Here is a 27,427-nt window from a genome sequence, read left to right on the forward strand (position 1 = left end):
GCCCTTTAAAATATACATCATCTTTTGAAGCTTATATATATTTTTGATTCATATTTGTTTAGATTTCAGGAAGTAACCATTATTTTAGGAAATTTGTTCTTAGATTCCAGCAACAAAAATGTCCCCAAGTCATAATAGAAAACATTAAAGATCAATTTTACCAAACAATTTATTACGAAATCAGAGTAAAATAAAACGTTTGCTACACAAAAACTAAACATATTCTGCCATATACAAATAGTTCGAACTTAAAACTAAATTTAAAACTATGCACTAAAGAGACAAAACAAAATGTTGATCACAAGTGAATCTTTGTAGCGGACCTTATGAACGTAGATGAACTATCAAGATTTGGCATAGCTTGGATATCCCGTGGGAAAACCCAAACCCAGTTGATGAAGTTTACAGGGCAAGATGGAAACTGGGGTATAAAAGTTGTGTTATGATTGAACTTCCTTTTTTTTTTTTTGGTATATCAGCACTTAAAATGGAATAAGCTACCCTAAAGCCTTCTTGCGTACAATATTTCAAGAGTAATAAAATAAATAATTAAGCTAGTCGATCAATTAAAAACAAACACAAAGGTGAAAATCAATAAATTCAGTTATGAACTTAAAACAAGGAGAGATTTAAAGACACCCGACTATGTACAGTGGGATTAAAACTGGGGCTTAAGTATAAGATCAAAGATCGAAGAGTGATTTCCTATCGTCTGTTGAGCTTGTGCCAAAGGGTAATGAGGGTCAGCACGTGCATAACTAGAATCACGGTTCCCATGAGGATCAGGCAATCGGACATGTGCACATCCGATATCATCATGTACTTGAGGAAAACCTTTGGACTGCGGAAATGGCAGTACATCGCCGTCTCCGGACACTCCAGAAAGGGACGATCCATGCCGTAGATGGCATTCAAGGCCCCATGGAATCCGGCTCGGAAATAACTCAAATGCCACATCCATCGGAAAAGGGGCGTGATGTCAATGTATCGTGTGCAGAATCCAAAAACGGAGAACATCACCGCCAGAATGGGTCCCAGAAATACGGCAAGCTACGGCAGGCAGATCAATCATTATTATTTTATTTTTGGAATCCAAATATTAGAGTGTAAAACTCACCTTAGTTGGCAGCGTGGCTCCCACGAAAAAGCCCCAGGCCTGGGCACTTAATGAGGCCATTATGCCCAGCAGCATGAAGTAATAGATCCGGAATGAATCCACAGCATCGTTGCCAGTGAGATGGACGCTTATGATGATGTACATGGCCGTACAAAGACTCTATAATTACACATTAGAAAGTAAGTTAAGGAATTCAGGGAAAACCAGGAGAGTATATCAAATAAACTTGATGAATTGAATTTTTCAAGAATCTACGGACATGATAAATTGAATTTTCAAGGAATTTGAATTGCCTTAATAATTTATATTGATATAATTAATGACAGTATTCGTGTTAGTTATAAATTACATTAATATTACAATTGATATGTGAGACCTGATAAATAATGGATTAGCTACAACTCTTTATTTTGTTCTCCTTTCATTTTTCATTACCAATGCCTTAAATTTCTCTCTATATGGGATATGAAAGCCAGAATATAAGAGCAATCAATGCAAAATTACAGGTAGTTCGCAGCCGTCAAGCTAACGCAATTTCTGACACGCAAATGAAACTCAAACTCGAACATCAGCGATTTCACATCGTTAATTTGACTTAATGACCGAACGGCAATTCATTAAACCACAGCAGCCACCTATGACAACTTAGTTTTAAATGATGATTGATGATTCCGATTCCGATACTGATTCTGATCGGTTTATATACTACAATAGTTATTTGTGGGCATTGAAGTAAGGCCTACCTGGAAGGGTATTTCGAAGGAGATCAGTGAGAGGAAGTAGGGACCCAGTTTGTACCAGCGATTGAAGTGCTCCCGTGTCAGCATGTCAATTTCCAGCGGAACTGCAAATAAAATTAATTGATTAATATGCGATTAATAATTAACTCGATGCGATGCGAAGTGTGAGCACGAAGGTGAGTTCATTATATCTCGTATCGTACATTATATGTAGGTCAGGTCAGTAAACCGAAACCGGTAAAGATCGACTACCCCGGCTCCTCCAATATCTCCTGTCGGCGGCAAATTATTGTAAAATTTATAAAAGAATCGCTGGCCAACCGGTTTTATTATACAATAATCGCAAGCTTGTGTCGCTTGTCCGAATTTCTTGTGCTTAATAATTATTTACTTAGTGCTTTTCGGGGTTTATTGGCGTGAGATATTAATTTTGAGTCAATTTACATGGAAATTATAACTGACAAAGTGGCTCGACTAAGATCTTTTATCGCAAATTTAAAACCAGCCTTGTTGCTGAGGTTAATGTTTCTCATTATTTTGTTTTGTTTGATTAAGTAGATTAAGATGGAATGGAAGGGAATATACATTTAAAAAAAAAGGTTCAAGTTGATAAGATCGGAAACATTTTAGCTGAACTTTAGCAGAAAAAAAAATGAAAAACAATTAAATTAAAAACATAAATTTGTTTATTCATATAGGTCTTTTAAGATAAACATTTTTAATATGCACCTTTATTATTTATTAAAAATTTTAAAAAACTTTGCCTAGCCGTTTTAGCTACCAAACCGCAAGCTTTAAACTTTTGACTTATATCAGCTAATGATGCACTATCTAAGCTCATAATCTTGTTTCCTTATGCCCAATTAAGACCAACAAAATTTTGTGCAAATGCCAAAAAATTATTGGCCAATCTGCATTCCTACAAAAAAACAAATAAAAAAATCGAAAAAAATAAAACCGTTGGCAGGTTAGAATGAGGCAAGTCGGAGACAAAGTAAAGTTGCCAAAATAAATAAGCATTGCGCAAGAACAGCTGCAGTCTTTCCCACCAAATTTGGCGACAAATTTTTGCATAATTTTGTTCAGCCGCGTAAACTATTGAATAGTTAGTAGGAGTGGCCTCACGAAAAGAACCCCTTGGAAAACCGCTTTGGGATGAGAAGTATCTTAGAGATAGATATATATAAGTAGGTAGTAGTATCCAAGCAGCTACTTACATGTCATGACCACAGCCATTTTGCCGGTGTAGACCAAGAGCAGAGTGGAACCGTATAGATACACGTAATTTCCCAGCACACTTTGTGCATTGTTGCCCACGTTCATGTACAGATAGCCAAACACGACTCCAATGAAAATGTGCGAAAATATGCGGGCTAACAGCAGAAACTGAAAAAGATACGGAGGCAATTAGATATATCACAAACAGCTGTGGTGGTTATGATAACTTATTTCTAATCAAGTATCATACCTTCTTATATAACGATATATATATATATATATATATATATTAAAACTATATTTTAAATGAATCTCACAAATCATAAAATATTTCCTTATTATGTTTAATAAATGGTTTCAACAAACAGTTTCAGAAGAAAATTTAGGTTTAAATTTATCACAAGCAGCTGCGGTAGTTTTGATAACTAATTTTATATCACTTCTTATTTATCGTTATTATAACTTAATTTTAAATTAATCTTACAAATTGTTACGCATACCCTTTTGTTTATATAATTTTAAAACTTTGTATACGTTTAAGAAATGGTTCAGTGCTTTTAGTCATCGTACTTATACCTGGAATTTAAATTGGAATTTGTCGAATAGATTTTAAAGAAATCTTTTCCGTTTTATGAATAATTCTGTTGTTTAAGTTAATTTTATATGTCCCTTATAAATGCTGTAGCTTATAGAACTCATTTTTGTAGTAAAACAAAGATGAATGTTTTCACTTAAAGTTACATTTTAAGGGCCAGTTGCTCAAGGTAGTACTAATATTTGTAAAGTCGATAAACTGAAAAGTGTCATAGTAACATTAGGTTATATTTTCAAAGTAAACGTTAGCCTGGCCTTAAATAGGCGTGTAGAAAGTTACTTACATACATATTAAAATTATAAGCAACCAAGATCTTAAGCTTAACTAGCAAATAAGCTTAATAATACTTAATTAATAAACTTGTAAATACCTACTATATATTTGTAAACTCAAAGCAGAAAAAGTGTCATGAGTACTATTCTTATATACATATTTTGGAAAAATTATTTTATTATATAAATTTTAAGAAATAACACTTAATTGGCTAAGATATTGTTTTTTTTAGTTTACTATAAGCTACTCAATAGAATAATTGCGTAGTATATTCACAAAACTCTAAGGCAGTTAAACCTGACACTTTCAAGGTTTTAATTTTAATTGGCTATTATTTTGACCGCGGCTGTACCCTCGAGTGGGGCAATGGGCAAACAAACGGTCGTGCAGTCGTGGATGTTGGTCATTAGAACACTCTAAAACCAAAATCTATGTGAAGGCTGTGGGCTGGCAATACTTTTTGAGTTACGAGCCGCTCGAGTGGGTCTGAGATTTGAGATTCTCGATGTCGCTGATCGCCGTTTGGCCAGTTTCTGTGAACCTGGCAAGTAAATATCGACAAGAGGTGCTAAGAGATCTAGTACTCGAGTGCATATGCAGATCCACATTAATCGTGTGCAGTCACATAAAGAAGACCTAAGTTGCTAATTGGTCGTCACACAAATTGTTCAATTTCACATTTTAAACAAATGCCAAGTGCTAATTGTGCACATTCAAATGATAAATGTCAGCCATCAATCTCAATGGTAAAGTAATTTATTTATGTGTTTATTAAATAATTAATATAAATATTTGAGCCTTTGCCCTGAGTCATTTGTTTTCTGGTAGTGCCAAGAGGTAAATAAATATTTGAAACGAGCTGAAAAACTTGTCAATTATAAAGCAACACATTTAAAATAATATTTGTTAAGCTAGTAAATATGGTAATTGCCTGGGGGAAATCTTACTCAGTTTTGAGAAACCTGCACATGTATTACTTATAAAGCCTCAACTCACAATTAAAAACTTTACTTAAGCCCTACAAAAAAAATGGGTTTTGCAATGATTATATGTTTAAGCATAAACCTTCAGTTATTTCCATTTGAAAATTTAGTAAGACCACTATTACCTACCGCATGCATGATCTTATATCACCATTAAAAGCATGCATAAGTCCCATTTTCTTTTAATCTTCTTTTTTTTCAAAATCCGAAAGCGTGGCAAAGTGGCCAACCTTCCCGAAAAAAAAGGTATAATACTTAATGTACACTATGGCAACAAAATGATAATGTTCAGCTCAAACGTAATTACCCACAAAAAAATTAAACAAAAAGGAAAAAGCGGTTATTTAAGAGATTAGCCATTAAGAATTGCACAGAAAACGAGATCAGCAGTAACTGGATTCATTTTTTTCGAGGACGTCGCACCAATTACCAAATCAACTTGACAGACCATCAACGTTTAACGCCACTGCCCTAAAACCGGCTTAAAAAAAACAAATTGTTACCCACTTAATGGATTTAAATAATTTCAGTTAAGCTTTTATAAGTTGAATTTTTAGTATTTCCAAAGAATAGACTGCCATTTGCCTAAAATTAATAACGTTCATCAAACGGGTTGGGCATAAATTGTAAATTTAAATTTTAATAAAGATAAATGCCTTTTACTTATAAATATTTTATAAAAAAAAAAAAAACAAAATAAAAATAGCTGGGTAGTTGGGCAAGTAAAGAATAATGCCTTTTTTAATTTTAAAGTTTATTATAAATATTTTGTTTTTACTTTTAAAATCAATTAAATAAATATATGGAAAATATTTCATTTTAAAAATGTTTGATTTTATTGCTGGTTTATTGCATTGATTCTTGACTGTATTATTTACTTTTATTACTCAATTTTTCATATACTTACGTAGCTGCGTTTGGCACAGATCAAGATGCGCTGCATCAGGAGTAGATATTGCATGAGGAACGAGGCCGATTTGATGGCTTTCGGCGGCTTGGCAAGCTCATTGGCTTTGGCATTGGTAAATGGCTTCAGCTGAGGGGGTTTCTCCAGGCTATGATCTTGGTCCACGATTTCTGTGGGACTGGGACCACTGAGTGCCTTGATCTCCTCCAGCGCCAATTCCTGCGGCGAGGCTTTCACATAATCGAAGCTGGAGAATTGCGCCTGCGCAACTTTCGACAGCGCCTCACCTAGCGTCGTACCGCCAATTTTGTCTGCAATTTCGAGGAACAGCGGAATAGGAGGTTAGAGAAAGTACACAACAGTAGTAAACAGGTCTACTAGAGAGAAATATCTGCACCATTTGGTTGGCAACAATTGGCTCTTTCGCTCTAGAAATTGTGTTGATGATATCTGCATAAATAACTGTGTTTTTGGTTTTGTTTTCTAGGCATAGTGAAACAATCCAACATTTGTTGATAAAAGATTTGGTATTAAGCTAAATGCTAACCAAATAATAATGGAGTCTATTTTATTGGATTTATTTTGTTGTCAAAATTTTTGTATCTGGCTTTTATACAGCAAGTTTTTTAGAAATTAAACAAATTGTAAAATAGTTGGAAACAAAAAGTTCAATTAGAAATAAACTAAAGCACTTACAATTTTTAAAATCTGAATTTAATATAAAGAGTATTTTGTTAATTGAACTAAAACAGCTAAAAAAAAACTGCTTTAACTAGCAAAACTTTAATAAAACATTGCATACTTAAATATGTGAATAAGTACCATTATGTTTTTATTTTGACAGCCAAACTTTAATGGGCCTCTGCAAAAATGTGGCTTAATAAAGATGCTATCTGTATTTTGACCATAAAATTATACCCATAAAGTTTCATTCAAAATTAAAAAATTAAGAACCAGAAAACTATATTGCATGTGGCATGGCAACAGGGCAAAACGGGCCAAAACTTACCTTTAATTGTTGCCACGAGGCGTGACATATCGGCACTGCTCATATAGCAATTGCGATCGACATCCTCGTAATACTTTTTATTGGCCGCATGGATAAGTTCATTCAGATCACGTTGATGTTCGCCCACGGCCACTTCCAGTACTTGAATTGTTCAGTTTAAATATATATATATATCAGGTACAGGGGATAATCTTTACTTACAATAATCCGCAGGATTGTGATAACTGGGACAGACGAGCTGCTGATCGGCCAGAAAGGGAACCAATTCCCGCACAGGTCCTTGATACATACAATGTCCATCCACCACCGTATATAACTTGTCGAACATCTCGAAGATCAGGGCACTTGGCTGATGGATCGTACAGACTATCGTATGCCCCTGGGAGGCCAGTTTCTTCAGCAAAGCCACACAAGAACTGCACGAGGAGCTGTCCAAACCCCTAAAATTCCCAGAAAAAAATAAATTAAACTTTTTAGGAATGACTCAACTTGGTTTAATTGCTAGCAACTTAACCTTTGGAAAGCTAACGAACCAAAAAACCCCATTAAGCAATGAGAAAAAAGAACATTAAGAAATTGGGCAATCTGAAACTTTAATGTTAGGTGAGATTACGGCTTGAACTTGAAATTAAAACCAAATGAAATGAAAGTAACAAACGAGTTTGTTCCCCAAAACCATTAAAACCGATGCAAGTCAAGCGGTTTTACAATGATTTGATCGACTTGCAGTATACGATTTATTAAACAGGCTTAACATTCGATTTGATTTAAGTGTTGTTCACCAGCCAAAGTATTTTTTTTTATATATGTCTTTTATGCAAAAATTTAACCTAACGGTTTGTTTACTTAATTTAAAAAAAATGTATATTTTGTACTGGCATTTTGAGGTTACTAAAGTTCATTTAAGTGATACAAATTAAGCTCTAAGTAAAAATATAAACATGTTATTAGTCTCATTTACCTACGGAATATAATATATATTCAAGAGTCAAAATTATATCTAAGTAATGTGCAAATAGAATTCAGTCATTCTCAGTTGTTCTTGATATACTTTTTGTTTTGCAAATTTCCTTTGTTTGAAACATCAAGTCATGAGATTCACTTGAGGTTTTGTGGACTACTTCAAAAAGGCGACTGATTTAATAAGGTTACCAAAGATTTTACCTTGTCATTCCGCATGAAAAGGTATATTTAATCTCCGCTCAGACAATATGGGCTAAATATAGAAAGCCCTTAATTGGCGTAGAAAACCGATTAAACTCAATCTTTTCGTACTCCCATCAATACCTATTAAAGGAAATCCCGACTAATGAACATGTCAATTAATTGCTGGATTATTTGCAAGATAAGTCGGTAATTAAAAGCATTATAGATGTACAAAAAATTTAAATAAAAAACCGCTTTCTGCTTATTGAACACCACCAATCAAAGCAAATGTAAACTATTGTATACGGAATGAAATAAATATAGTAGGCAATATAGACAATTGATAAGCCATAAAGACGTTGACAAACTTGACTTGTGGGTCATCGTCATCTGTAAGTTTGCTAATACTTTTTGCTGAATTTCCGATAGGCAAAGTTTCCTCATCATCACGATCATTATCATGGCTACTTTAATTACATAAGTGTGTGCGCATATATTCTGTAGTGTCACTCACGTCGTCGGCTCATCCAGATATAGTACGGGTGGATTACTTATCAGCTCCAGTGCAATCGCAAGTCGCTTCTTCTGTCCACCCGAAAGCTTCCCCGTGGGCACATTGTACCGATGGTCCAGACCCAAAAGCGATAAGATCTGTTTGATCTGGATAAAATAGAAAAATTATTTAGATAAGATTTGGGAAAGATTGTCACTAGATCTTAGAAGTAGATTTTAAAAACGAAAACAAAAATATGAAATAAATAATTGGTAAATATTATTTTTTATGTTAATTCTCACTTTAATTTTAAATTTTACTTTATTTTTATCCTAGTAAGTTATCCAATCCAATTAACCAGAAATATTTTTTTTTATAATTTTAACAATTTTTGTTGTCTGCCGAATTGACAAAATGCTTTTAAAATGTTTGTTGGTAAAAGTAATATACCCTTTTTATAATTTCAATTAAAAATTATGTCTTACCAGATCCATTTTGTACGCCTTGGTGACCTTGAAGCCCAACTTTAGATGGGCAGCAAGAAGCATTATCTCCCCAACCATTAACTGTGGTCGCAAGAGATCATCCTGATGGATATAGCACAACATTTGGCGGAATCTCTCCGAACTGGGAGCCATTGTTTTTCGATTTACCCGTATGTTGCCCGAAACTCCAGTGGAACTAAAGAAAACGTGAAAAAAAAGAAGGGAAATGAAAATGTGTCGAAGAAATCAGAAAACAGACAATCAGCAAACACACAGCTATTAAAATAATTATTATAATTCGTGGCTCAGCGTTTACTGGGTTGGCTGGGAAAAAAATAAATAAAAACCCTATTAAAGTCTGAAGCGGAGAAGTGAACCGAACAACTATATAAGTACCCGACGACTTTCAAGTTCATAGTTTACTGACCGATAACGTTTAGCAATGAAAACTTGTGTACCACTTGGGCCATATATTTTGCCATTACTTTTTAATCATGATATTTACACAGAAGCAGCAATTTACAACTTGTGTTATACAAACAAGATTGGGAAGATTTTACCCCTTACACGTGCGTCGCACATATAAACTATGTGCATATATTATAACTAAATAGAAATGAAAATGCTGTAATAACTGTCAGTTGGCCATCAAAATAAATGATGCAACTAAACAGAGATTTTCTTTAAGATACGTCAATTTTGCGGCCAATGACTCAAAGATTAAATATATTATACGATCCCAGACTGAAGTCCTAATTATGCAATGGGCGAGAACTTGAACTGCGGGAGGAAATAATGAGATTATGTCCGGGATGGGAGGCCAATCAAACAAACACTTGCTTCTATTACATACGTCAATTAAATCATACGATTGTGATTCATAATTTTGAATTGCAGATAAATAAATGAACAAAATAAAATTTATATATATTTTAAATTCAAGCATAGGCATTTCAAAAGATAAAAGGTAACGCAGAAGAAGGTTCTACATCTATATATATGCATAAAATGCATAAGTAACATAAGTAATTATTGTATTAGCATTCAGTCCACTCCAAATTTATTATAATTAATAATTAATAAGACCCTATAAATTGTAAACCTCCTATTAAAGTTTACCTCTTATAACCTCTCTATGTTTAAAAGTTTATAAGTAATTGGGCATTATCATTAACTAACAAAAATCTATTTACTTTCAGGCAGGCAGTAAATTCAGTTTTAGGAAAGCTTCCACAAATAATGGCCACTTAAAACCCTTTAATCTTTAACCCTCCGATAAACCAATCTAATTATATAGTAAACCAATGCAGTTGTTTTGCCGACACTTAAACAATGTGTTGATTGATTGAACAATTGCGACGTCTGCAGTTTATGTGCATACCCGATGTGTCCAATGTGTAATTAAATGGCAAAAAAAAACCGGCTTGCATATTGAGCAATATAACCATAAATTAAATGCCAAGCTGTCTAAGGAAAATTGATTTTTCAAGTTCAAGCGTGGGGTAGAGACTCACCAAAAACCGGACATGACATTTAAGAGCGTACTTTTGCCAGCTCCCGAAGGACCCATAATGGCAGTCAATTCGCCAGAGCGAAAACTGCCATTGAGACCATGAAGGATTTCCTTGGTGACTGTGGGGAAACAAATATAAGTAAGTAAAAAAGTATATAAGTTTAAATGGTTTTAAAACCTACCAAATTTCCTTTCCGGAAAAGAGAACTTTCTCACTGTGTACCGCACATCGGAGAACTCAATGTTCACCGGCTCACAGTGATCGAAATTGGCATGAGCCACTGCCTGATGATAATTTGGCTGTTGAAAACCATTCAGATTGTTGGTTACCTTGCTGGCCAAATCACCGCCCGAACCTCTGGATGAGGTAGATGAGGTCTCATCGATGGACAACTCCGAACTGGCTGCTGTGGTGCAACAATTGATGCCCAGACAACCGCCGTCGTGTTGATTGTCATGATGACCTTTGTGGCTGCCACCGGAACTGCTGCTTGCATCACTACTTGCACCACCAACACAGCAGGCGGCATCCGAAGCCTTGATATCTGGCAAGAGTGTCATATTTTTAGGAAGTTTTCTATGATTTATAGTCAGGAAAAAATCTGAAATAGAAGACAGTGAAAAACACATTATTGAATTCATTGAATCAGAGCAAAAGTTCAAGAAACAAGGAAGATTAGACTTATCAAAGCAGACTTTTTTAAAAATAATCAGAATGTGTGTAAGAATCATCTAATTTTAAAAGCAAAGGCGGAGAAAATACGTTTCTTACACTGGTACAAAAAAACCTAGTGTAAGCAAGTACTCAGTTCAAATATTTTTGCTTACATTTTTTTAGTTAAGTGTTTCATTTAATTTTTTTTTAGACAGATCTTAATAGCTGAAAATTGAATTTGAGTTTAAATCATATTCAAATTTAAATTAATTAGTGAATTGAATGCAAATAAAACTATTTCAAATCTTATATTCAATATTATAAAATTTCATTTACTGTTTTATGTACGAAATATAAAATTCTATAAGATTCCAGCCAGATTTTTATTTTTACTATTTCATTTTTCTAACATTGTCTATTTATTTATTAATTACTGTACCCCAATAAGTTTGAATATAATTAAATCATATTTAAAAGTCGAATCACAGTTTTTATAGCTTTAATACACATTAATTGTAATATAATTGAAATATTTAAACATTTTCCCAGTAATTATTTCATACATATATCTGTAATCAGATTTCGCATTCATAATTAAGGGCCTCTCATCACTTTTTCCCCACATGTTAGAATTATAATGGCAGCTCTAGAATTAACGAACTGTTTGCTCGCTGGGGCGTTAACTTCGCTCATTGTTGATATTTGGCTAACAAATTTGTTGCAAGCAAATTAACTTTTTGGGGGCGTGAACGATTGGTTTGCACAGTTGAACCAGACCCTTTAATCTCATCGTGCAAGTTGCCTATCGCAATACTTGACAGATGCGTCATTTAATATTCTCTATATTATATAGATACACATATATATCATATACATTTTCATTTTCTTCTCTTGGCTTTTGTTTAAGCCTGACTCAAACAAAGAAAGTTTTTGTAATGTAAAAATAAAAGCATTTATAAAAGATGAGTGTGCTTTGTTAGGTAAAGTCCGTCAGAGTGATGGATAGACAATTTGTCGTAGACCTATCTCCAAAGAATTTCATTTAGAGTCCATTAAACTTTGATTTTCAAGAATATTTATAAGTAGGTTTCGAAGAATCAAGTATTGTAACCAAATTTTGCTAGTCATCATTCTTTTAATTTCTCTTCTTTGATTCGATGACTGGACATTATCCAAAAATATCCAGGAATCAAAGCTCAAAACTTGCTTCCAAATAAGTTAAAAATAAAGGTTTAAAAAGAAAACATTGACGCCTCAGTTTAAAAGAAATTAGAATTAATTTATAGTTGATTATTCTCTGTTTAGCTAATGCTTGCTAATTTTATGTACCCTTGACTTAGGTCAGTATTTTTCTGCCCGATTTAAGTTTGTCAATTAGTTATACAAACAAATAAACTTGATCGAAGCGCCCAGAACTTTGTTGTGATTTTGCTAGAACTATAGATATTGGTAAATGTTTTAGATAATAATTTAAAATATAATAACTATTCGAAACCTTCAACCCAAGAATGAGTATCTGGGCTATGGGGTTTCTCACATATTTGCAAGCATGCAAATTAGCTTTGCCAAGTTCTTTCGTTTCGGTCAGACTTTAAATACGTTTTTCCACTTACTAGACAAAAAAAACTTTGGGCGGCTCTTTTTGCTTTGCCAAGTTGCCTATACATAGATTTTTTGTTTATGTTTGGCCAACAAGTGTCGAGTAGTTAACTGATATTGACTTTGATGTAAAGAGTTGGTGTCTGGCTTGTTGACTGAATGACAAGTCAAACAAACCGTCGAAAGTCAAAGAAACCAGTTTTACAAAAAGAACGGGTCTTAAAAGAACTGCAAACTCATTTTCACCAGTTTTTGCAGACTTTAATTAGCCAAAAAAAAAACTAAAGCAATCTGATCTTGGTGCGAAATAGAAGTTCAACTGGTTTTGTCTTGAGTGCGTTTCCAGTGCAGTTTCATTGAGTTGACAATTTTCATTGATTGAGAGCCGGTCCAACAGACAATTGAGTTCAGAGCATATGGCTGAGCAATTTATGATATTGGGCGAATGACATAATTATATATGTATACATTTTTAGACTGCGCATGTCTATGCATACTAAATTCAATCCGTTTTTGATAGTGGAAAAATCGTATTGTATCATTAATAAATATCTAGAAAAATGTATTGCTTTTAACTTAAATTTTATTGTAAGCATTAAGAACATTTATAAATTGCTTTTACCATTTTTAATAACATTTTTTTGTAAATTTAATACTTTCTATAATTCCAATACACATTATATACTGTTAATTATTTTAAAGCTATGGTGGAAGTTAAATTTATATTAAAATGTCCCATATTATAACACATTCAATTCAGCAACTTGAATTCAGCTTACTTTGGTGACTCAAGCAATAATTGTGTATGCACTTTAAGGAAAAAAGATCGTGACACAGGTTTATAAGTGGTACAGAAAACACCGAAACGAAACTATGAGAATCCGGGTATTCATTTTATTTTGGAAAGCTGTCGTGGCAAAAGGTCGTTGGGACCTTTAGACTTTTCGGTCTGTTCATAACTCAGAGACTCGGAGACAATGCAAATTGTTCGGTTGCCGGCTCGACAAGCAAATACCTATAAAAAACTCGAACAAAATCGAAAAACGCTGTCCAATTTCAATTAAAGTCACGAAACTGAGAGATCATGAACAACTTCAGCAGCAGCAGCAGCAGCAAAAATAAAAGTATAAGAGAACTACAATAGAATGAGGCAATTGATCATTTCGGTTTGGTTATACTGTGCAGCCCACGATAAAAAAACAAAAAAAAAATAAAACCAAGCCGCACATTACGTATACGACCCCTGGGACCACTATTCGCCATGCGATAAAGAAAAGTGACATCGCCAAGGCCAGCACGTGGCCAGCTAAATAATGTTAATAGATCAGGGTTTATCTCAGCAAAGATATACATTATATTACGGTTCTGTTTTGTTCTGTCAAACAAATATGCACAAGAAATCGTCGCAATAGCCGGCATATAATACAATAATAATAATAAGTTTGTTTTGATTTCCAATATTTGCCTTTGCCTTTTTTGAGCTTCTGTTTTTTTCACATTTCGAGTGGCAGTCAGCCAATGACCGCTATATTCGGTTTGTTTATAATTTACGAGTGCATTAGTTGGACATTTGCTTTCATTTATTCATGCCTTGTTTTATATTGTTTTGCAAATTGAACAAAATTAAGATGTGAAATGTAAATGTAAATGTAAGCTGAGACTTTCACGAGATATAAATCAGCCAACTGTTTCCCAAACAAATTAGAAACACATTGCAGACAGATAAGTGAATAAATTAGCAAAGCACAATTCCCGATTCTCTGACTACAACAACTTAAAATTCAATGCACAAGTCATGAATAAGTTAGACGAAGCACGTATGATATAACTAGAAATGCTGTAAGTTGTGGGGATCGCCTAATCAAGTGGGAGTGGGTCGCACGATAAAGAAAAACCAAACGATTAAAGTCGATTCCCATGCGATGGCCTACATTTTCCAGTTTCAAGTTCTGTCTGCTACGAATCCATTCGAAAAGATAAAGTTAGAGTCTCAACGGGAAAAGTTTTCTTCTACAAAAAGCAAACAAAATTGCGCAGCTGCTATTGAAATACACTCAGAAAGTGTTAAAAATTTTTTAAAAATCTCGCATCAACGTTTCGGGAAAATTATTATTGTAAACAACACATTTGCAATTTTTAATGGTTCACATAAATTTACCTATTTTAAATTCCTGATTGGCTTTATTTCTACTCAGTTTTTCCTTAGGTTGCATACTTGACTTCTAAATATGTATAATTATAATTGTAGTTCTACAATCGCAAAAATATATTATTTGGCATCTCATAGAAACCGTTGAGTCAGAACTGGAAAACTTATATTGTGTTAACTAATTAACAATGCGGAACCAATTATGTAAACTCTAAAAACTAATATACCCTCGTTAAAATAAACGAATTATAACCACGGTTTCTTATTTTAATGATTTAATCCTCTTCTTACGAAAAGCAATCTCTTTTTTTGTATATTTTCATTTATAGATAATATGCCAGAGCTTTATGATTTTTTTGTTTTGTAAACTATTAAGCTTATATTTTTGTTTTTTAATAAATTGGATGCTCAAGTATTTTAAATACAATTTTATGCATACTTTTATTTATTTACTGTATTTAAAGTTATATATATCTAATTTCTGAAGACAGCTTAGTTTTTTTGAATAAAATTTTTTTTAAAGAAAATAAGAATTTATCTATTTTCAGAAACTCAAATTAATATTAAGGTTACAGCAAAAACAAAATGATTCTTGATTCAAGTTTTCAATAACTGAGGATTTTTGTTGCTAAAGTTTTTCAAATTTTTTTTCAGTGCTGAAGCCGCAATTAGTATTCTTCTTTTCTCTGTCTACACAATTCTCCTGCACTCCACTCTTCCAAAAGCTTTCTTTCTTCCCACTTTTAGTGGGTCAAAAGGTAATAACTTGGCGGTGTTAACGAACCTGTTGGCTGCAAGTTCTTCAGCTGATCTGTCTTCTGATTTTGGATTATTTGAAGCTCCGTTTACTTCTTTCTTCGCTTTATATAGTACACAGATGTTTTTGTTTTTTTTTGTAACAATGTACGTAAAAGTATACACAAAATGCAATTTATGAATGAAAACACATAATCACATAGGATAGTTTTTCGGCATAATCAAGCCAACTGCAACACGGAATAAGTGCAGTCTTCTTTAATTAACCTTTGATTAACATATACGGACGAACACGCGATGGTTGTTTTATTTTATTGTTGTTAGGCGCACCTTTTCGTTCGCTTTTTTTTGATTTCTTAATTCGATTTTGTTGCACTTTCTTCACATTATTCTTCTTGGCTTTGTTAGGTTTGTTTTTGCTTTTGCTCCGGCTGTTGCATTTGCTTTTGCTTCCATTGAACTTATGCAGATGGGCAGCGACGCGTAAATTAATTTCAATTGCGTGTGCTATACATAATGTGCTTCGATTTTCTGTCAGCTCGTCTGTCTCGATTTTCCCCCGATTCTTTAAGTTTATATATAGTATTTTAGGATTTATTCCGCTGCGCGTTGGCAACGCTCGCTGGCGATCAACTAAGCAGCGGTGCGCTCAACACGAGGCCTTTATATGGCAGCCCCCCATTCCGAATCCGAATCCGAGTCCGAACCCTGACTCAGCTGCTAAACCAGCACCACCACAACCACACCAGCTGTTCATCGTTCCCGCCGATCGCTCTCTATCTCCGGGAAACTTTTTTTCTCTCTCTTCTTACGCTTTTTCATTGCGTTTTGGAGTTACTCCGAATAACAGAGATCATGGGCAGATATGTATGCTGAGCATCCCTCAATAAAAAAGTTCGAGCTACTTGTGAACTTTGAAAACTCAAGTTGAGGGGGTAATTAACTTGAAAGATTTTATATGATAGTACTTGGGTATAAGCAATGGGCACAGATACACACATTTCTCCCAAAGAAAGTTCGAGGGAGTTATTAACAATTTTTAAAATTTGTATTAACTTAAATCCTTACACTAAAATTCAAGGGGGTCTTTAAAACTTTTTAAAAAATTTGTTTTAATACAACATTTTGATATTTGTTTTTTAATCTTAATTTTTTATAAAAAAATGTTTCAAGCAACAACACTTAAGCTACTTCAGACACAATATTATTTATAATATTTTTCTTAAAACGTATATAAAGACAGGGTGTAAACTGGTCGAATAGTCCTTCACCCACATATTGTTTGCATATGTTTAATGTTATTGTGTTTTAATATACCAGCCCTGACCTTTATTGCGATTCCGTCGAGCACTACGTACTGGGTAAAAGACAACGCTCTCTTAGGTAAATCTCCCGATTTCTTTCTGGTTTTTTTTCTAACGCCTAACGATTGTTGCGTGGTTTGCACCAGTCAAAGTCAAGTTTTCCCTGTGACGCTGTACGCTATTGAAATTCGCACCATTTTTCTTTTACTATGAATCATTTTGCGGTTTGCATTGATTTATATGTGGGCATTGAACAAAAAAGTGGAAAATTGCGGTGGAAAATTGCGGTTTCTTTGGGGCTTTTGTCTTATGACAATCGGTTTTATTTGGGTTTTATGGAGCGACATGAAAGGGAACTAGGAACTATTATTAAATCATTTATTTATTGCCATAGTATATTCAATATGTGGTATTGACTCTATAATTGTAGGTTTGTGCAGGGCTTGCTTTGAACAAGGTTTGTGGAATTTACGGGAGAAGACTAAACTGCTACTTAATTGGACCAAGATTAGCCGAGATAATTGGCTTTTAAATGAGCTATTTTTACAACTGTTCTAAATGGGTTTTCTTCCTAATCTACCAGATAAAGCATTGATTCAAGCACTTAAAATACCATTGGTTTAATTATTTGTATAAAAAACTGGCCCTAAAACATGCCATAATTGTATGAATGAATTAAGATAAGCGTAATTATTCGCCAGTGTAGATATTTCTCTTTGATGTATTTAATTTAAGTAGCTTTATTTAAAGGAACAAAATACTAAATATTTAAAAAACATTTTTTTAGAATCCACTGTAATAGTAATTATATAAGGACTTTGATTTAAATCAGCTCTTGTACACACCCTAATACTTTGATTGGAATATTAAGTAGATTTGTTATACCTTAGCCTTTTTTAATTTTCCGATCACTCAAGCCTGAAAAATCCCTTTAAATTGACTGCCGATCAACCTTTAAATTCAATGCGATTTATCCAAAGTTCAAACTACAAAGCCCTAAGCCCTACCCTCATATCTCTAATCACCCATTATTTTTGTAAATACATTGTTGTTCTACAGAGATCCCAAGCTGGCAATTAAGTAAAGGAAAAATTGTTAAATGGGTCATATGAACATGCTGAACGGCTATCGGTAATTAAGTGATCTGCAAGTGGAAAAACTATTTTTCTGACTTTAATTTGAGTTGATTTGCTTAGGCTCTCGAACTTGGCTAGAAATAGCTGGCCATAAGTTGGATAAATGGCGCAGTGCTCATAGCTTCACACAGAGTGTAATTAATTTCCCAGAGATAAAGTAGAAAAGATAGCGATCTGATAATGCAGTTATTTGCCCAGCTTATCAGCAACTAATTATGTGTGCTTTTGTCACCGGCAATATCCGTTGATAAAGGCCGTTTATAGCGTGTTGTTTGTGCATCCAGTGATTAGGCTACCAACTACATCCAAAACATTTGCTGCAATTCCCACGAACTTCTAGCCAAATTCGAAATGCGAATTTAGTAATAGTACACCCAATAAAAAACAGAAAGTTTAGTTTTCATAAGTGTATCTTGGTTTTAAAATAACATAACCCCTTAAACTTTTTAGTTTCATTTCTTTACCGAAGTGTCTAAAAGTCTTAAGCCTTATTTTTAATAGACATACGTTTTATTTTGATAATTTCTGTCTCCGCAAAATTTCAACTAATTGAAATATTTTATAGCTGATTACAAGGTTATCAGTTGAAAAGTTTATTTCATAATGTTATTTAAAGTCTTAAACCAATTAGACCAATTAGGTATTTATAATATTCACTAGTTATAAAGCTGCCTTATCAGCATAGACAAATTTGAGTCATTTAAAATAATTATTTAATATAAACATTGAATTTTATGTGCCCACCAAAACTATTTACAAACATTTAATCAAAATTTGTTTTTCATGTGTGTACAAAAGTTGTTTACAAATATAAGCGACTTAAGTTTGTTAGCATATGTATATGTTTTCGATACAGTTGTTTATAAACAACTTTTCAGACAAAACTAAATTCGCCGACACATTTCGAATTTTATTTGGCACGTACACCTATTATGTTAATTAGTTAAGTTCTACATACCTCTATTCTTAACCCATATATCTGATCTGGAATCTTGTTAATTTTAATTGTGTAATAATTAAGTAACGCGTTTTTGAATAAATTAATAGTTTTAGTTTTTCTCGCTGTGTTGTGGGAGATAGAAGCAAGTTATTTTAACATGAAAAACTGTGTAAGCTTAAAAACAAATTACGGTTTGTTGACTGATTTGAAACTACGTAAGGAGGAGATCACGTTGAAGATGATGACAATGATGATAAAGATGAGTCGCTCTGTATGTCTGGCCAACTGATTAGAGATCGCGTGTCCCATTTGTTTCGTAAACTTTTGGGTGTACTTAAAGAGCTTTATATATAGTCTCAACTTTTAGTAAACATTTATATAAATCATATCAAAGCGACACGATGCTTTTGCATGTGACAATTGCACCGAACCCCTCATAAATCGGTAAAAAACGTTCTAAACAAGGGTTCAATCTAGGTTCAAGATCAGATTTTTTTGCCTACTAGGAAATACTCAATCGAGGAGACATTTTTTTCAGTTCGACAAAAAATATTCCAAGCTGATAGCAATACTAGCAAATTAATCTGAAAAATTTGTGAAAGGCAAACAATAACAAACAAACGAACATGAGAAGTCTTTCTTTATGCCGGGCCAGAAATCGCAAGAAAATAAAATCGCATTATTAAAAGTCCACATTGGACGCCAAATGTTTTGCTAATGAGAGGCATACACCCAAAGCTACCTTAAATATTTATATACTATATATATAAATATATATGTATAAATAAAAAAGATATATATAGACAGAACCAAATCGGCTTACGTACCAAATGCACAGCAAACACCATTTGGCAGCTAATTAAGGTTCTTGAGGGGATCGAAAGGGGTAAGGAATCGGAGACAGAAGTCTGGATTTCGTTTCTCAGCCTGATTGACATGCATACACTGCAACAAAAGGGGCGGGACAGAAGGGATCCGGATTGGCGTGACGTTAGACAAATGTGAATGGATCAATGAATGAATAACTTTATTAAATGAGACGGCGGCTACTTGGCTACTAGGCTACTTGGCAATTTGGTCTGCTCCCACTCCCATCTTGCTGAAATCACGGATTCTACGGTGATCGTGACGATGGTAACGAAGACCACAGTTGAATGAATTATCTGAGCTGATATGCTGATGTTATGTAGTTCACTGCTTGGAGATGGGAGCTTTGAAACGCATATGAGATCACAATTAAACGTACCCATGGATTGTTATGTAATGAAGACCAAAATTCATTCAACACATTCATTTTTAACAGCCCTTTAGGTCTCGTATGCTTTAAAGCCAACACTTAGGAAGACTTAGTTTGGTAACTAAAAATGTGCCCTTATGAGCTTAAACATTTTTTTATAGGCTTCAACTTTTCTCTCTAGTTGTGTTGTTTTTTTAATACAAAGCTTAAAACTTATCAAAAAATGCTGAAATGAATTAATTAATTACTGTGTTTAATAATATTATTTTTTAAAAATACAAATTTTGGTTAGTAATAAGTGCCTTTATAAATTTAAAATTATATTTTTTTTAGACTTTAAGTTTTTCTTTAGTTTTGTGCCTTTTTTTTAATATTAAGCTATCTTTTACGCATAAACATGTTCAACACAACTCCCCTTTTAGATGTTTATTATAATGCGTCACTTTCTTTCCACCCACGCAGAGTAAGGCGAAAAAAAACAAATAATTTGATAAATGCCGAAAAACCCACCGGAAACACAGCGAAAGAAGGAGAGAGGCAAAATCAAAATGCCAGCCACGCGGGACATGACAGTACTTCATAATAAATCAAATTTTTCCTATAGCGAAAGGTGTGTTCCGAAAGGAATATGAGTACAAGCAACTTCATTTGCATATGAATAATTCTATGCTTCTGGTCATTTCATTGTCTTAAAGGTTGAATAAACTGCAGCAGTAAACTGTAAAGTAAAGACGTGGAAAGATGGATGATGATCCATCCGCAGATCCCCAGATCCCAGATCCCCGAGGTGGTTGCACCCACAATTCACAACCTTCAGTCGACGACAGCTGTCATTGCCCCAAGCCCGACCTTGAGAGATTAATATGCTGGAAAAGCAAGGAAAAACAATACTGGATCACACAGCTGCTGCAACTGGCGGCTTTATCGACATGGCATTATGACATTAATAGGCAAACTTGACCAATATTCTTTATCGTGCATGGAAAAATAAGGCGGAGAAAAAAGGTTTGATTCGCAACGATTTTAAACCGTCTTTTAAATTATAAAATATGTTATTATTTTGTTATATATATTTAAATATTAAAACCAACTACCAAAATACCCCTTAATATTTAAGGCTTTAATAAGCCATGTATTTATGAACCATAAGCAAAATTTATGAAATTTTCTTTTTAACGTGAATAAGCATTAGAGAACTGGTTGAAATAAAAAACAAACTATAAAATAAATAAGTTTTGATAATATTGTTTTACAAATACTGCTAAATATTTGAACTTTGATTGGAAATTATTTTTTGTTAAACATATACAAAATTTATAACTAAATATATAAGTTTTGATTACATGTGAAGCACTCTTTTAAATGTATATTTCAAATCAGTCTTTTTATTCTGTTTTGCACTTTAAGTAGTTTGTTTGATAAATTGAAATCAATCTTGTCACCATATATTTTTGCACTTTAAAATGTCTGTTTAAACTATTCAAATCAATCTTTTCACCACTATTTTTCTGTTTTGCCAAGTGTAAACCTTTAAAAAATATAAACAACTTAAACTCAAGACCCTCGGGTAAAACCAATCAGCATGATTAGCAAAAAAGTTCACCGATTGAATGCCAATTGAGCAGATTAAAGAAAAACAAGAAGAAAATGACCAAAGAGGAATAAAAGATGAGGGTTAGTGGGTAAAATAAGTGAATGGGAAAAATAGGAAAACAAAAGAGGGTGAGAGGAAAACTTTTTTGCGCCGTAAACAAAAACAAACAAAAGAAAACCGAAGTGTTGAAATTGTAAGCGGCAATATTGTCATATTTACATCGTAAAATATTCCGGTATTTCTATAAAAATGGAAATACGTATCAGAAAAGTTCAAAAGTCCTCACAAAAATATATATTTATATATATTTTCCTAGTTAATTGCCTCAATCATTAAGGTTTGCCCCACTGACTTGTGGTAACTAATGACTCTCACGTCTACTAAAACACTTTTGGTATACAATAACACTTGTTGGGCATAAAGTATAAGTTTTACCTTAGCGCTACTTGATGCGCGTGCAACTGCAGCGGAAGCAACTAACTATATACGAGGAAATGAAAACAAAACGCTTAATAATTGCAAAAGAGAGAGAAGGGGGTGATTTTGTTTTAAGAGGGTTGAAAATGCATTCTCTGAAAGGGCGCCAAATGTTAAATATGTTATATTTTGAACTGGCATAACAGCACTCTGTTAGCTAAATAGTGCTGTTAGACGCACTCGAGCTGAGCACTAAAAACAGCTGAGCTTTGACGCTGTACAACACTGCCCTGGCACGCTGTTTTTGTTTTCAAAAGGAAATCCAGGAAATATAACAAAGTATCATGAAAATATCTCGATTTAAAAAGTCTCACAAAACGTTGGTGTTTTTTGCCACCAATTTTGACTACCGGGAACCCTATCAGGTTTTAATTGATGCCACCTTTTGCCAGGCAGCGCTACAGGTGGGTTTTTAGCCATTACAAAACTAGTTGATTTCTTAAGAATTGTTTTATTTTTAGCAAAAAATTGGCATAGATGAGCAGATCAGGAAGTACTTTCAGTGCGGCGTTAAGCTACTGACCACCCAGTGTGTTATCCTAGAGGCGGAATCCTTGGGTGGTCCTGTAACTGGAGCCACATCCATTGTAAAGAGGTTCCATGTCCACAAATGCGGACACGAGGGAAAACCAGTGGCTGCCGCAGAATGCATTAAAACTATGGTAAATAATGGCTTAAATACGGAATTAAATTACAAATTCTAAAATTCCTTACTCAACACCTCAACTTTTTATTGCAGACCAAGGACAATCGCTATATAGTGGCCTCGCAGGATCGTCTGCTGCAGGAGAGTCTTCGCAAGATTCCCGGTCGTTGCCTACTTTATCTGCACAAAGCCACGCCCGTTTTGGAAGCCCCCTCAAAAGCATCCAAAAAGTGGGTACAACGACGCGCCAAGAACTTAATGCTGGGCAAGCAGGTCGAGAAGATAGACTACATGAAGGAGAAACAGGGACTAAAGCCAGCTGAAACTACTGTCAAACCCAAGAAACCCAAAGGACCCAAGAACCCCAATCCATTGTCCTGCAAGAAGAGTAAAAAGGAGAAGGCTAAACCAACACTCAAGGGAGTGGAACAGACCGCCATAACCAAGGCGAAGCGGAAAAGGGTAAAGATACCCGCTCATGTCAAGGCAGCGTTAGGAAAAGATTAGGTTTAATTTGCTAGATAAATATACGATAAAGAAAAGTAAATTGCAGCAGTGTCGTTAGATAGCCATATATTGTCAATGGGTAGAACGTGTAATAATTAAGTCGTTACCTTCAATTTACAAGAACATTAATATGTTAAAGCAGTTTAACTAGCTCTCATAACTATAAATTATAGGCTTTTAATAACTTTTCAATGACTTGAGGAATATAGATATTAAATAGGTTAGAAAATGATCAATATGATCATTCTAGAATTCAGCAGATTAAGCTTTAGGTTTGATTAACCCAAGATTAGCAGAACTAATATTTCTTTTTCAACTTACCTAAATTTTCAATCCCACTGTGCCTGCCCAGATTATCGCAATCAAAACGCAAACTCGACTTAATCTTGTGTACATATTTATACACTTTTTTACATAATTAAACATTGTACAATAGTATAAAAGTTGACTGAGAACCACTTGGAGGAGTAAGAGGAGGGAGAGGGCTTAGATCGACAGATCTTCTCATAGTTTTCCCTCGCGAATCTTGTTCAGCGTCTTCTCGGTCATGAACTGACCCAGTATCTTGGTCAACGTGGGATTCCTGGCGCAGTAGGCCAATAGATTGACCGGAAATAGACCACACCAGGTGAGATCCATCTTATTGGCCAAGGCAACGGCGAAGAGGTCTCCACATCTCTGGGCAGTCATGCGTTTCTGATTGGCCGTACTGAGGCCCACCTTTCCGCCCTGTGATCCCGTGAAGGCCTCCTGCAGGAAGTCCGTGGCAATGGGTCCCGGGGCAAAGATGCTGATGTCCAGCTTACGCATTTCCACCTTCAGGGATAGCAAATAGGCGTTCAGAGCATGCTTGGCGGCACAGTAGGTGGCCGAGAATGGCACCGGACTGAAGCCAGCTATACTGGATGTGGCGGCGATGTGACCTCTGCCACCGTTCTGCTCCACGTAGTAGCGAACCACCAGGCGGCTGAGATGGACCACGGCGAAGACGTCCAGTTCGAAGAGCTCCCGATCCACCTCGATCTCGATTTCGGTCCAACTGGCTCGCTGCGATCTGCCGGCATTGTTCACTAGGACATCCAGTCGATGGAAGTGATTGAGCACCGTGTTCAAATGCGTCCCATGCTCATCTATATCCAGCATGTCCATGGGTACGACTAGGACATCCTTGGTGGCCAGTAGTCCCTTGGCCGCAGCTAGACACTCCTCTTGCACCTCCTCCAGTTGCTCCACCCTGCGCGCACTTAGCACCAGTTTCACGCCATGTTTGGCCAAACTGTGGGCCAGTGCCCGGCCAATTCCACTCGAGGCACCTGTTATCCAAACCACCTGACCGCGCATCGACGACAAGGAGACTCCGAAGCGGGACTTGTACCACAGGGCCACGTTGCAGTCGAGCAGGATCCAGAGGAGCACATAGCCCACGTAGTAGAGCACCAGCAGGAGCAGCAGAAACTCCAGGAAGGACATCTCGATTCGGATTTGGACTAGGCTCTGGCGCTGGTGGTGGGTCGGAGAAACCTTTGTCCCCTGCCGCAACGGAAGACACTGAAAGCGGGTTCTCGCCTATCAGAAAAATCTCCGAAAAGTGGGTTCATCCGATCAGCTGTTGCTGGGCATCAGAGATGGCGCAGTGACTGTGGAGTAGGTTAGTAATCACCAACTACTAAACCACTGCTTTCTTTAATTTATTTGAAATTTTTAAAGTACCTATATATTAGAAAAAAAAAATTTGTACCCTATTCAAAATTTAAACAAATTTTTATTTTAAGCAAAGACTTTACATCTCAAACAATATTCAAGATTTAGTAATATTGGATTGTTTTATACTAGTCCTCTTTTTCCCTTATCTTAATTGGCACAGTTTAGAGTCTAAGATATTGTCTATTTATTCATATTATTAACTTGTTTAGTTGAAAACCTAAAAATCTTAAAAAAAATCGTTTTAAATTTTTTAAATTAAATATTTTACTAATACAATGTTTATTTTTAATTTCCTATTTCTTTCTTTACAAGACACAATTTAAAACAATCTTTTGAATGTCATTAACAAGCAATATCTTACATATAGAACCTGTAGATATATATAGTCGCATTACGACTAAAAGTTGTTTTGTCTGCTCATCTCTGATAATTTGATTTACGTAAATGAATTGAGTCTACCCAACACTCCACCTTTGCGCCATCACTCGCATATAAAAATCAACCTAAACACTTTGGTAGCTTTAAGTTTCTTTTAATATAAAATGTAAGTATACTAAGAATTAAGTCCTAAGCCTGCAGAAAGTCGCCCAGATTGTCGCAGATCTTGTCGATTTCCGTGTAGCCAGCTTGCTCCAGGGCCACAATGGCATTGGCCAGGGCGATGGTTTCTCGCAGGGAATGGGCCTTCAGCCAGATTCTCCCGTTGACTCCGATGGCAATCTCGTAGGGTAATTCCCGGGTCAGAGCTGCCAGGACAGGGCAGTTTTCCCTGAGGAGCATCCTGCCCAGATTCAGGCTGCACTTAAAGAAAAATCCCTCGGCGAGGAGGCCGAGTTTGCCACGTTTGCCCACGGAATTGACGCAAACCAATTCCGGTTCTATGTCCGCACTGGCATTCAAAACTCTGGCGTAGATCAGATCGCCGGGATTCAAATCCGGACGATTCTTTTTGGTGGCCGACTCGAAGGCTAGATAGGAGATGGATGCAGTGTCCGCTGCTCCGATGTCCACGCGGTACAGATCTCCCGCCTTGGAACGCACTATGCCCAGGACCAGATCTCCGCGAGCGGGAATATATCGCCTTTGGTAGTTGTCCACCCAAAAAGTAGAGGGTTCCTTGTGACGAAGTGGTCCCGCCTTGCTGGCCACCACTGTTTCGTCTTGTCGCCGCAGCCCTGGTCCCAAAATCACACGCTTGCTCTTGGCCAACTCCTCAATGGCCGCTATCCGATCTCCGGGCATCACTATTGTGCTGGTTGAAGTCATTTTCCGAATTTCAAGAGAACTCCAATCCAAACAAAAAATCCGCGTGTGTTCGTTCAAAACATATGGGAAGTTGAGAAGTTAGCCAACACTGTCCTTTGGTAGCCCTGGCATTAGCAGCTTGCTGTTAACGTGTGATTTTACATATGTTAGCCAACAGTTGGTTTGCTTATGTTAACCTAACATATTAATTAGTTTTCAAACGTTTGAAAATAACCAATTTAAAATTTTAAATTTGCGACGTTTATCTTTGGAAGTATATTATTTTAGAAACGTACTATAAAAACTGTCTATAGCTTTAAAGCATTATATTCATTTTATCTTAAAAGTAAAATGGAAAACATATTTTTGGCATAAAATCAATTTTTTAATGTAAACTGGTCAAATCTTTTATAAATTTTAAGGTTTTAATACTTTTATTAATATTTTTATATAAAAAAGTTAGTCTGATAATAACTTAAACAAATATGTTATTATTTCTGCATTTAATTTAGTTTAGGGAGTTGAATGTTTCTTGTAGATACTACCTTCATACCATTACCGTCGATTTACGAAATTTTGTTAAACTGTTTTTATAAGATTCAACATTGAGTGGGAGGGATTGGATGCTAACTAGCATATATATACAGTCAGTCAGCTGTGCTGCTATAAACACAATCGTACGTTTTGTTAAAACCGCTTGGCATTTATTTCCTCTAATTTATGGCAGCTAAAAAGCTTAAATAACAAAAAGTATGTTACTTTGAATGACCGAGTGTCCAGAAACCTCCATAGGATGTATTAGCATAGACTTTCAGTATTTCTCCTTTCCCGTCATTTTTGTTTATGCTTTAATTAACAATTAACTTTGACATTATTTCTTGCTCTCTTTTAGTTAGACATGCAATCCACGGCTGTATGTGGATGCCAATGCCTCTAACCTTGTGCGAAGGTCACTTTTCCCCAAAAAAATATAGGAAAAATTCCAATAAATACAACAAC

General features: G+C 35.1%; 4 protein-coding genes across 6 annotated transcripts; 1 reads left to right on the forward strand and 3 right to left on the reverse strand.

Annotated features, from left to right (window-relative positions):
* Positions 1-151: 151 nt before the first annotated feature.
* On the reverse strand, positions 152-22,378 carry LOC128262574 (ATP-binding cassette sub-family G member 1). 3 transcript variants are annotated; one of them, XM_052996913.1, is made up of 12 exons: positions 22,285-22,378; positions 10,662-11,081; positions 10,481-10,598; positions 8,967-9,162; positions 8,503-8,648; positions 7,044-7,282; positions 6,843-6,983; positions 5,834-6,144; positions 3,075-3,243; positions 1,861-1,961; positions 1,118-1,276; positions 152-1,050 (listed from the first exon to the last, which is right to left on the reverse strand). In XM_052996913.1, the coding sequence occupies exons 2-12, from the start codon at positions 11,038-11,040 to the stop codon at positions 706-708; spliced, it is 2,304 nt and encodes a 767-aa protein (XP_052852873.1). In that variant the 5' UTR covers positions 11,041-11,081; positions 22,285-22,378; the 3' UTR covers positions 152-705. The 3 variants fall into 3 exon arrangements, with proteins under 3 accessions (XP_052852873.1, XP_052852872.1, XP_052852871.1); XM_052996912.1 differs by lacking the exon at positions 22,285-22,378 and adding an exon at positions 15,969-16,260; XM_052996911.1 differs by lacking the exon at positions 22,285-22,378 and adding an exon at positions 15,667-16,260.
* A 139-nt stretch (positions 22,379-22,517) lies between these two features.
* Positions 22,518-23,519, forward strand: LOC128262581 (rRNA-processing protein UTP23 homolog). Its single transcript, XM_052996921.1, has 3 exons — positions 22,518-22,730; positions 22,788-22,988; positions 23,066-23,519. Exons 1-3 carry the CDS (start codon positions 22,611-22,613, stop codon positions 23,477-23,479), a joined length of 735 nt encoding a protein of 244 aa, XP_052852881.1. The 5' UTR covers positions 22,518-22,610; the 3' UTR covers positions 23,480-23,519.
* A 340-nt stretch (positions 23,520-23,859) lies between these two features.
* Positions 23,860-25,098, reverse strand: LOC128262579 (dehydrogenase/reductase SDR family member 7). Its single transcript, XM_052996920.1, has one exon. The coding sequence runs from the start codon at positions 24,947-24,949 to the stop codon at positions 23,984-23,986; it is 966 nt and encodes a 321-aa protein (XP_052852880.1). The 5' UTR covers positions 24,950-25,098; the 3' UTR covers positions 23,860-23,983.
* Positions 25,099-25,694: 596 nt separating this feature from the next.
* On the reverse strand, positions 25,695-26,544 carry LOC128262582 (exosome complex component RRP40). Its single transcript, XM_052996922.1, has one exon. It carries the CDS (start codon positions 26,447-26,449, stop codon positions 25,751-25,753), a length of 699 nt encoding a protein of 232 aa, XP_052852882.1. The 5' UTR covers positions 26,450-26,544; the 3' UTR covers positions 25,695-25,750.
* Positions 26,545-27,427: the final 883 nt, after the last annotated feature.

This window comes from Drosophila gunungcola, unplaced genomic scaffold (assembly GCF_025200985.1).
Source record: "Drosophila gunungcola strain Sukarami unplaced genomic scaffold, Dgunungcola_SK_2 000001F, whole genome shotgun sequence".
NCBI lineage: Eukaryota > Metazoa > Arthropoda > Insecta > Diptera > Drosophilidae > Drosophila > Drosophila gunungcola.

What these genes read in the sequence shown, in the direction of transcription:
- LOC128262581 (XM_052996921.1), top strand. Translation starts at nt 22,611, where the DNA reads ATGAAAATATCTCGATTTAAAAAGTCTCACAAAACGTTGGTGTTTTTT. An exon ending in TTTGCCAGGCAGCGCTACAG is followed by an intron (nt 22,731 to 22,787) that starts GTGGGTTTTTAG and finishes TTTTATTTTTAG; the next exon opens with CAAAAAATTGGCATAGATGA. An exon ending in CAGAATGCATTAAAACTATG is followed by an intron (nt 22,989 to 23,065) that starts GTAAATAATGGC and finishes TTTTTATTGCAG; the next exon opens with ACCAAGGACAATCGCTATAT.
- LOC128262579 (XM_052996920.1), bottom strand. Translation starts at nt 24,949, where the DNA reads ATGTCCTTCCTGGAGTTTCTGCTGCTCCTGCTGGTGCTCTACTACGTG.
- LOC128262582 (XM_052996922.1), bottom strand. Translation starts at nt 26,449, where the DNA reads ATGACTTCAACCAGCACAATAGTGATGCCCGGAGATCGGATAGCGGCC.
- LOC128262574 (XM_052996913.1), bottom strand. Translation starts at nt 11,040, where the DNA reads ATGACACTCTTGCCAGATATCAAGGCTTCGGATGCCGCCTGCTGTGTT. An exon ending in CCTCGTGGCAACAATTAAAG is followed by an intron (nt 6,145 to 6,842) that starts GTAAGTTTTGGC and finishes TCGAAATTGCAG; the next exon opens with ACAAAATTGGCGGTACGACG. An exon ending in GAGCCACGCTGCCAACTAAG is followed by an intron (nt 1,051 to 1,117) that starts GTGAGTTTTACA and finishes TGCCTGCCGTAG; the next exon opens with CTTGCCGTATTTCTGGGACC.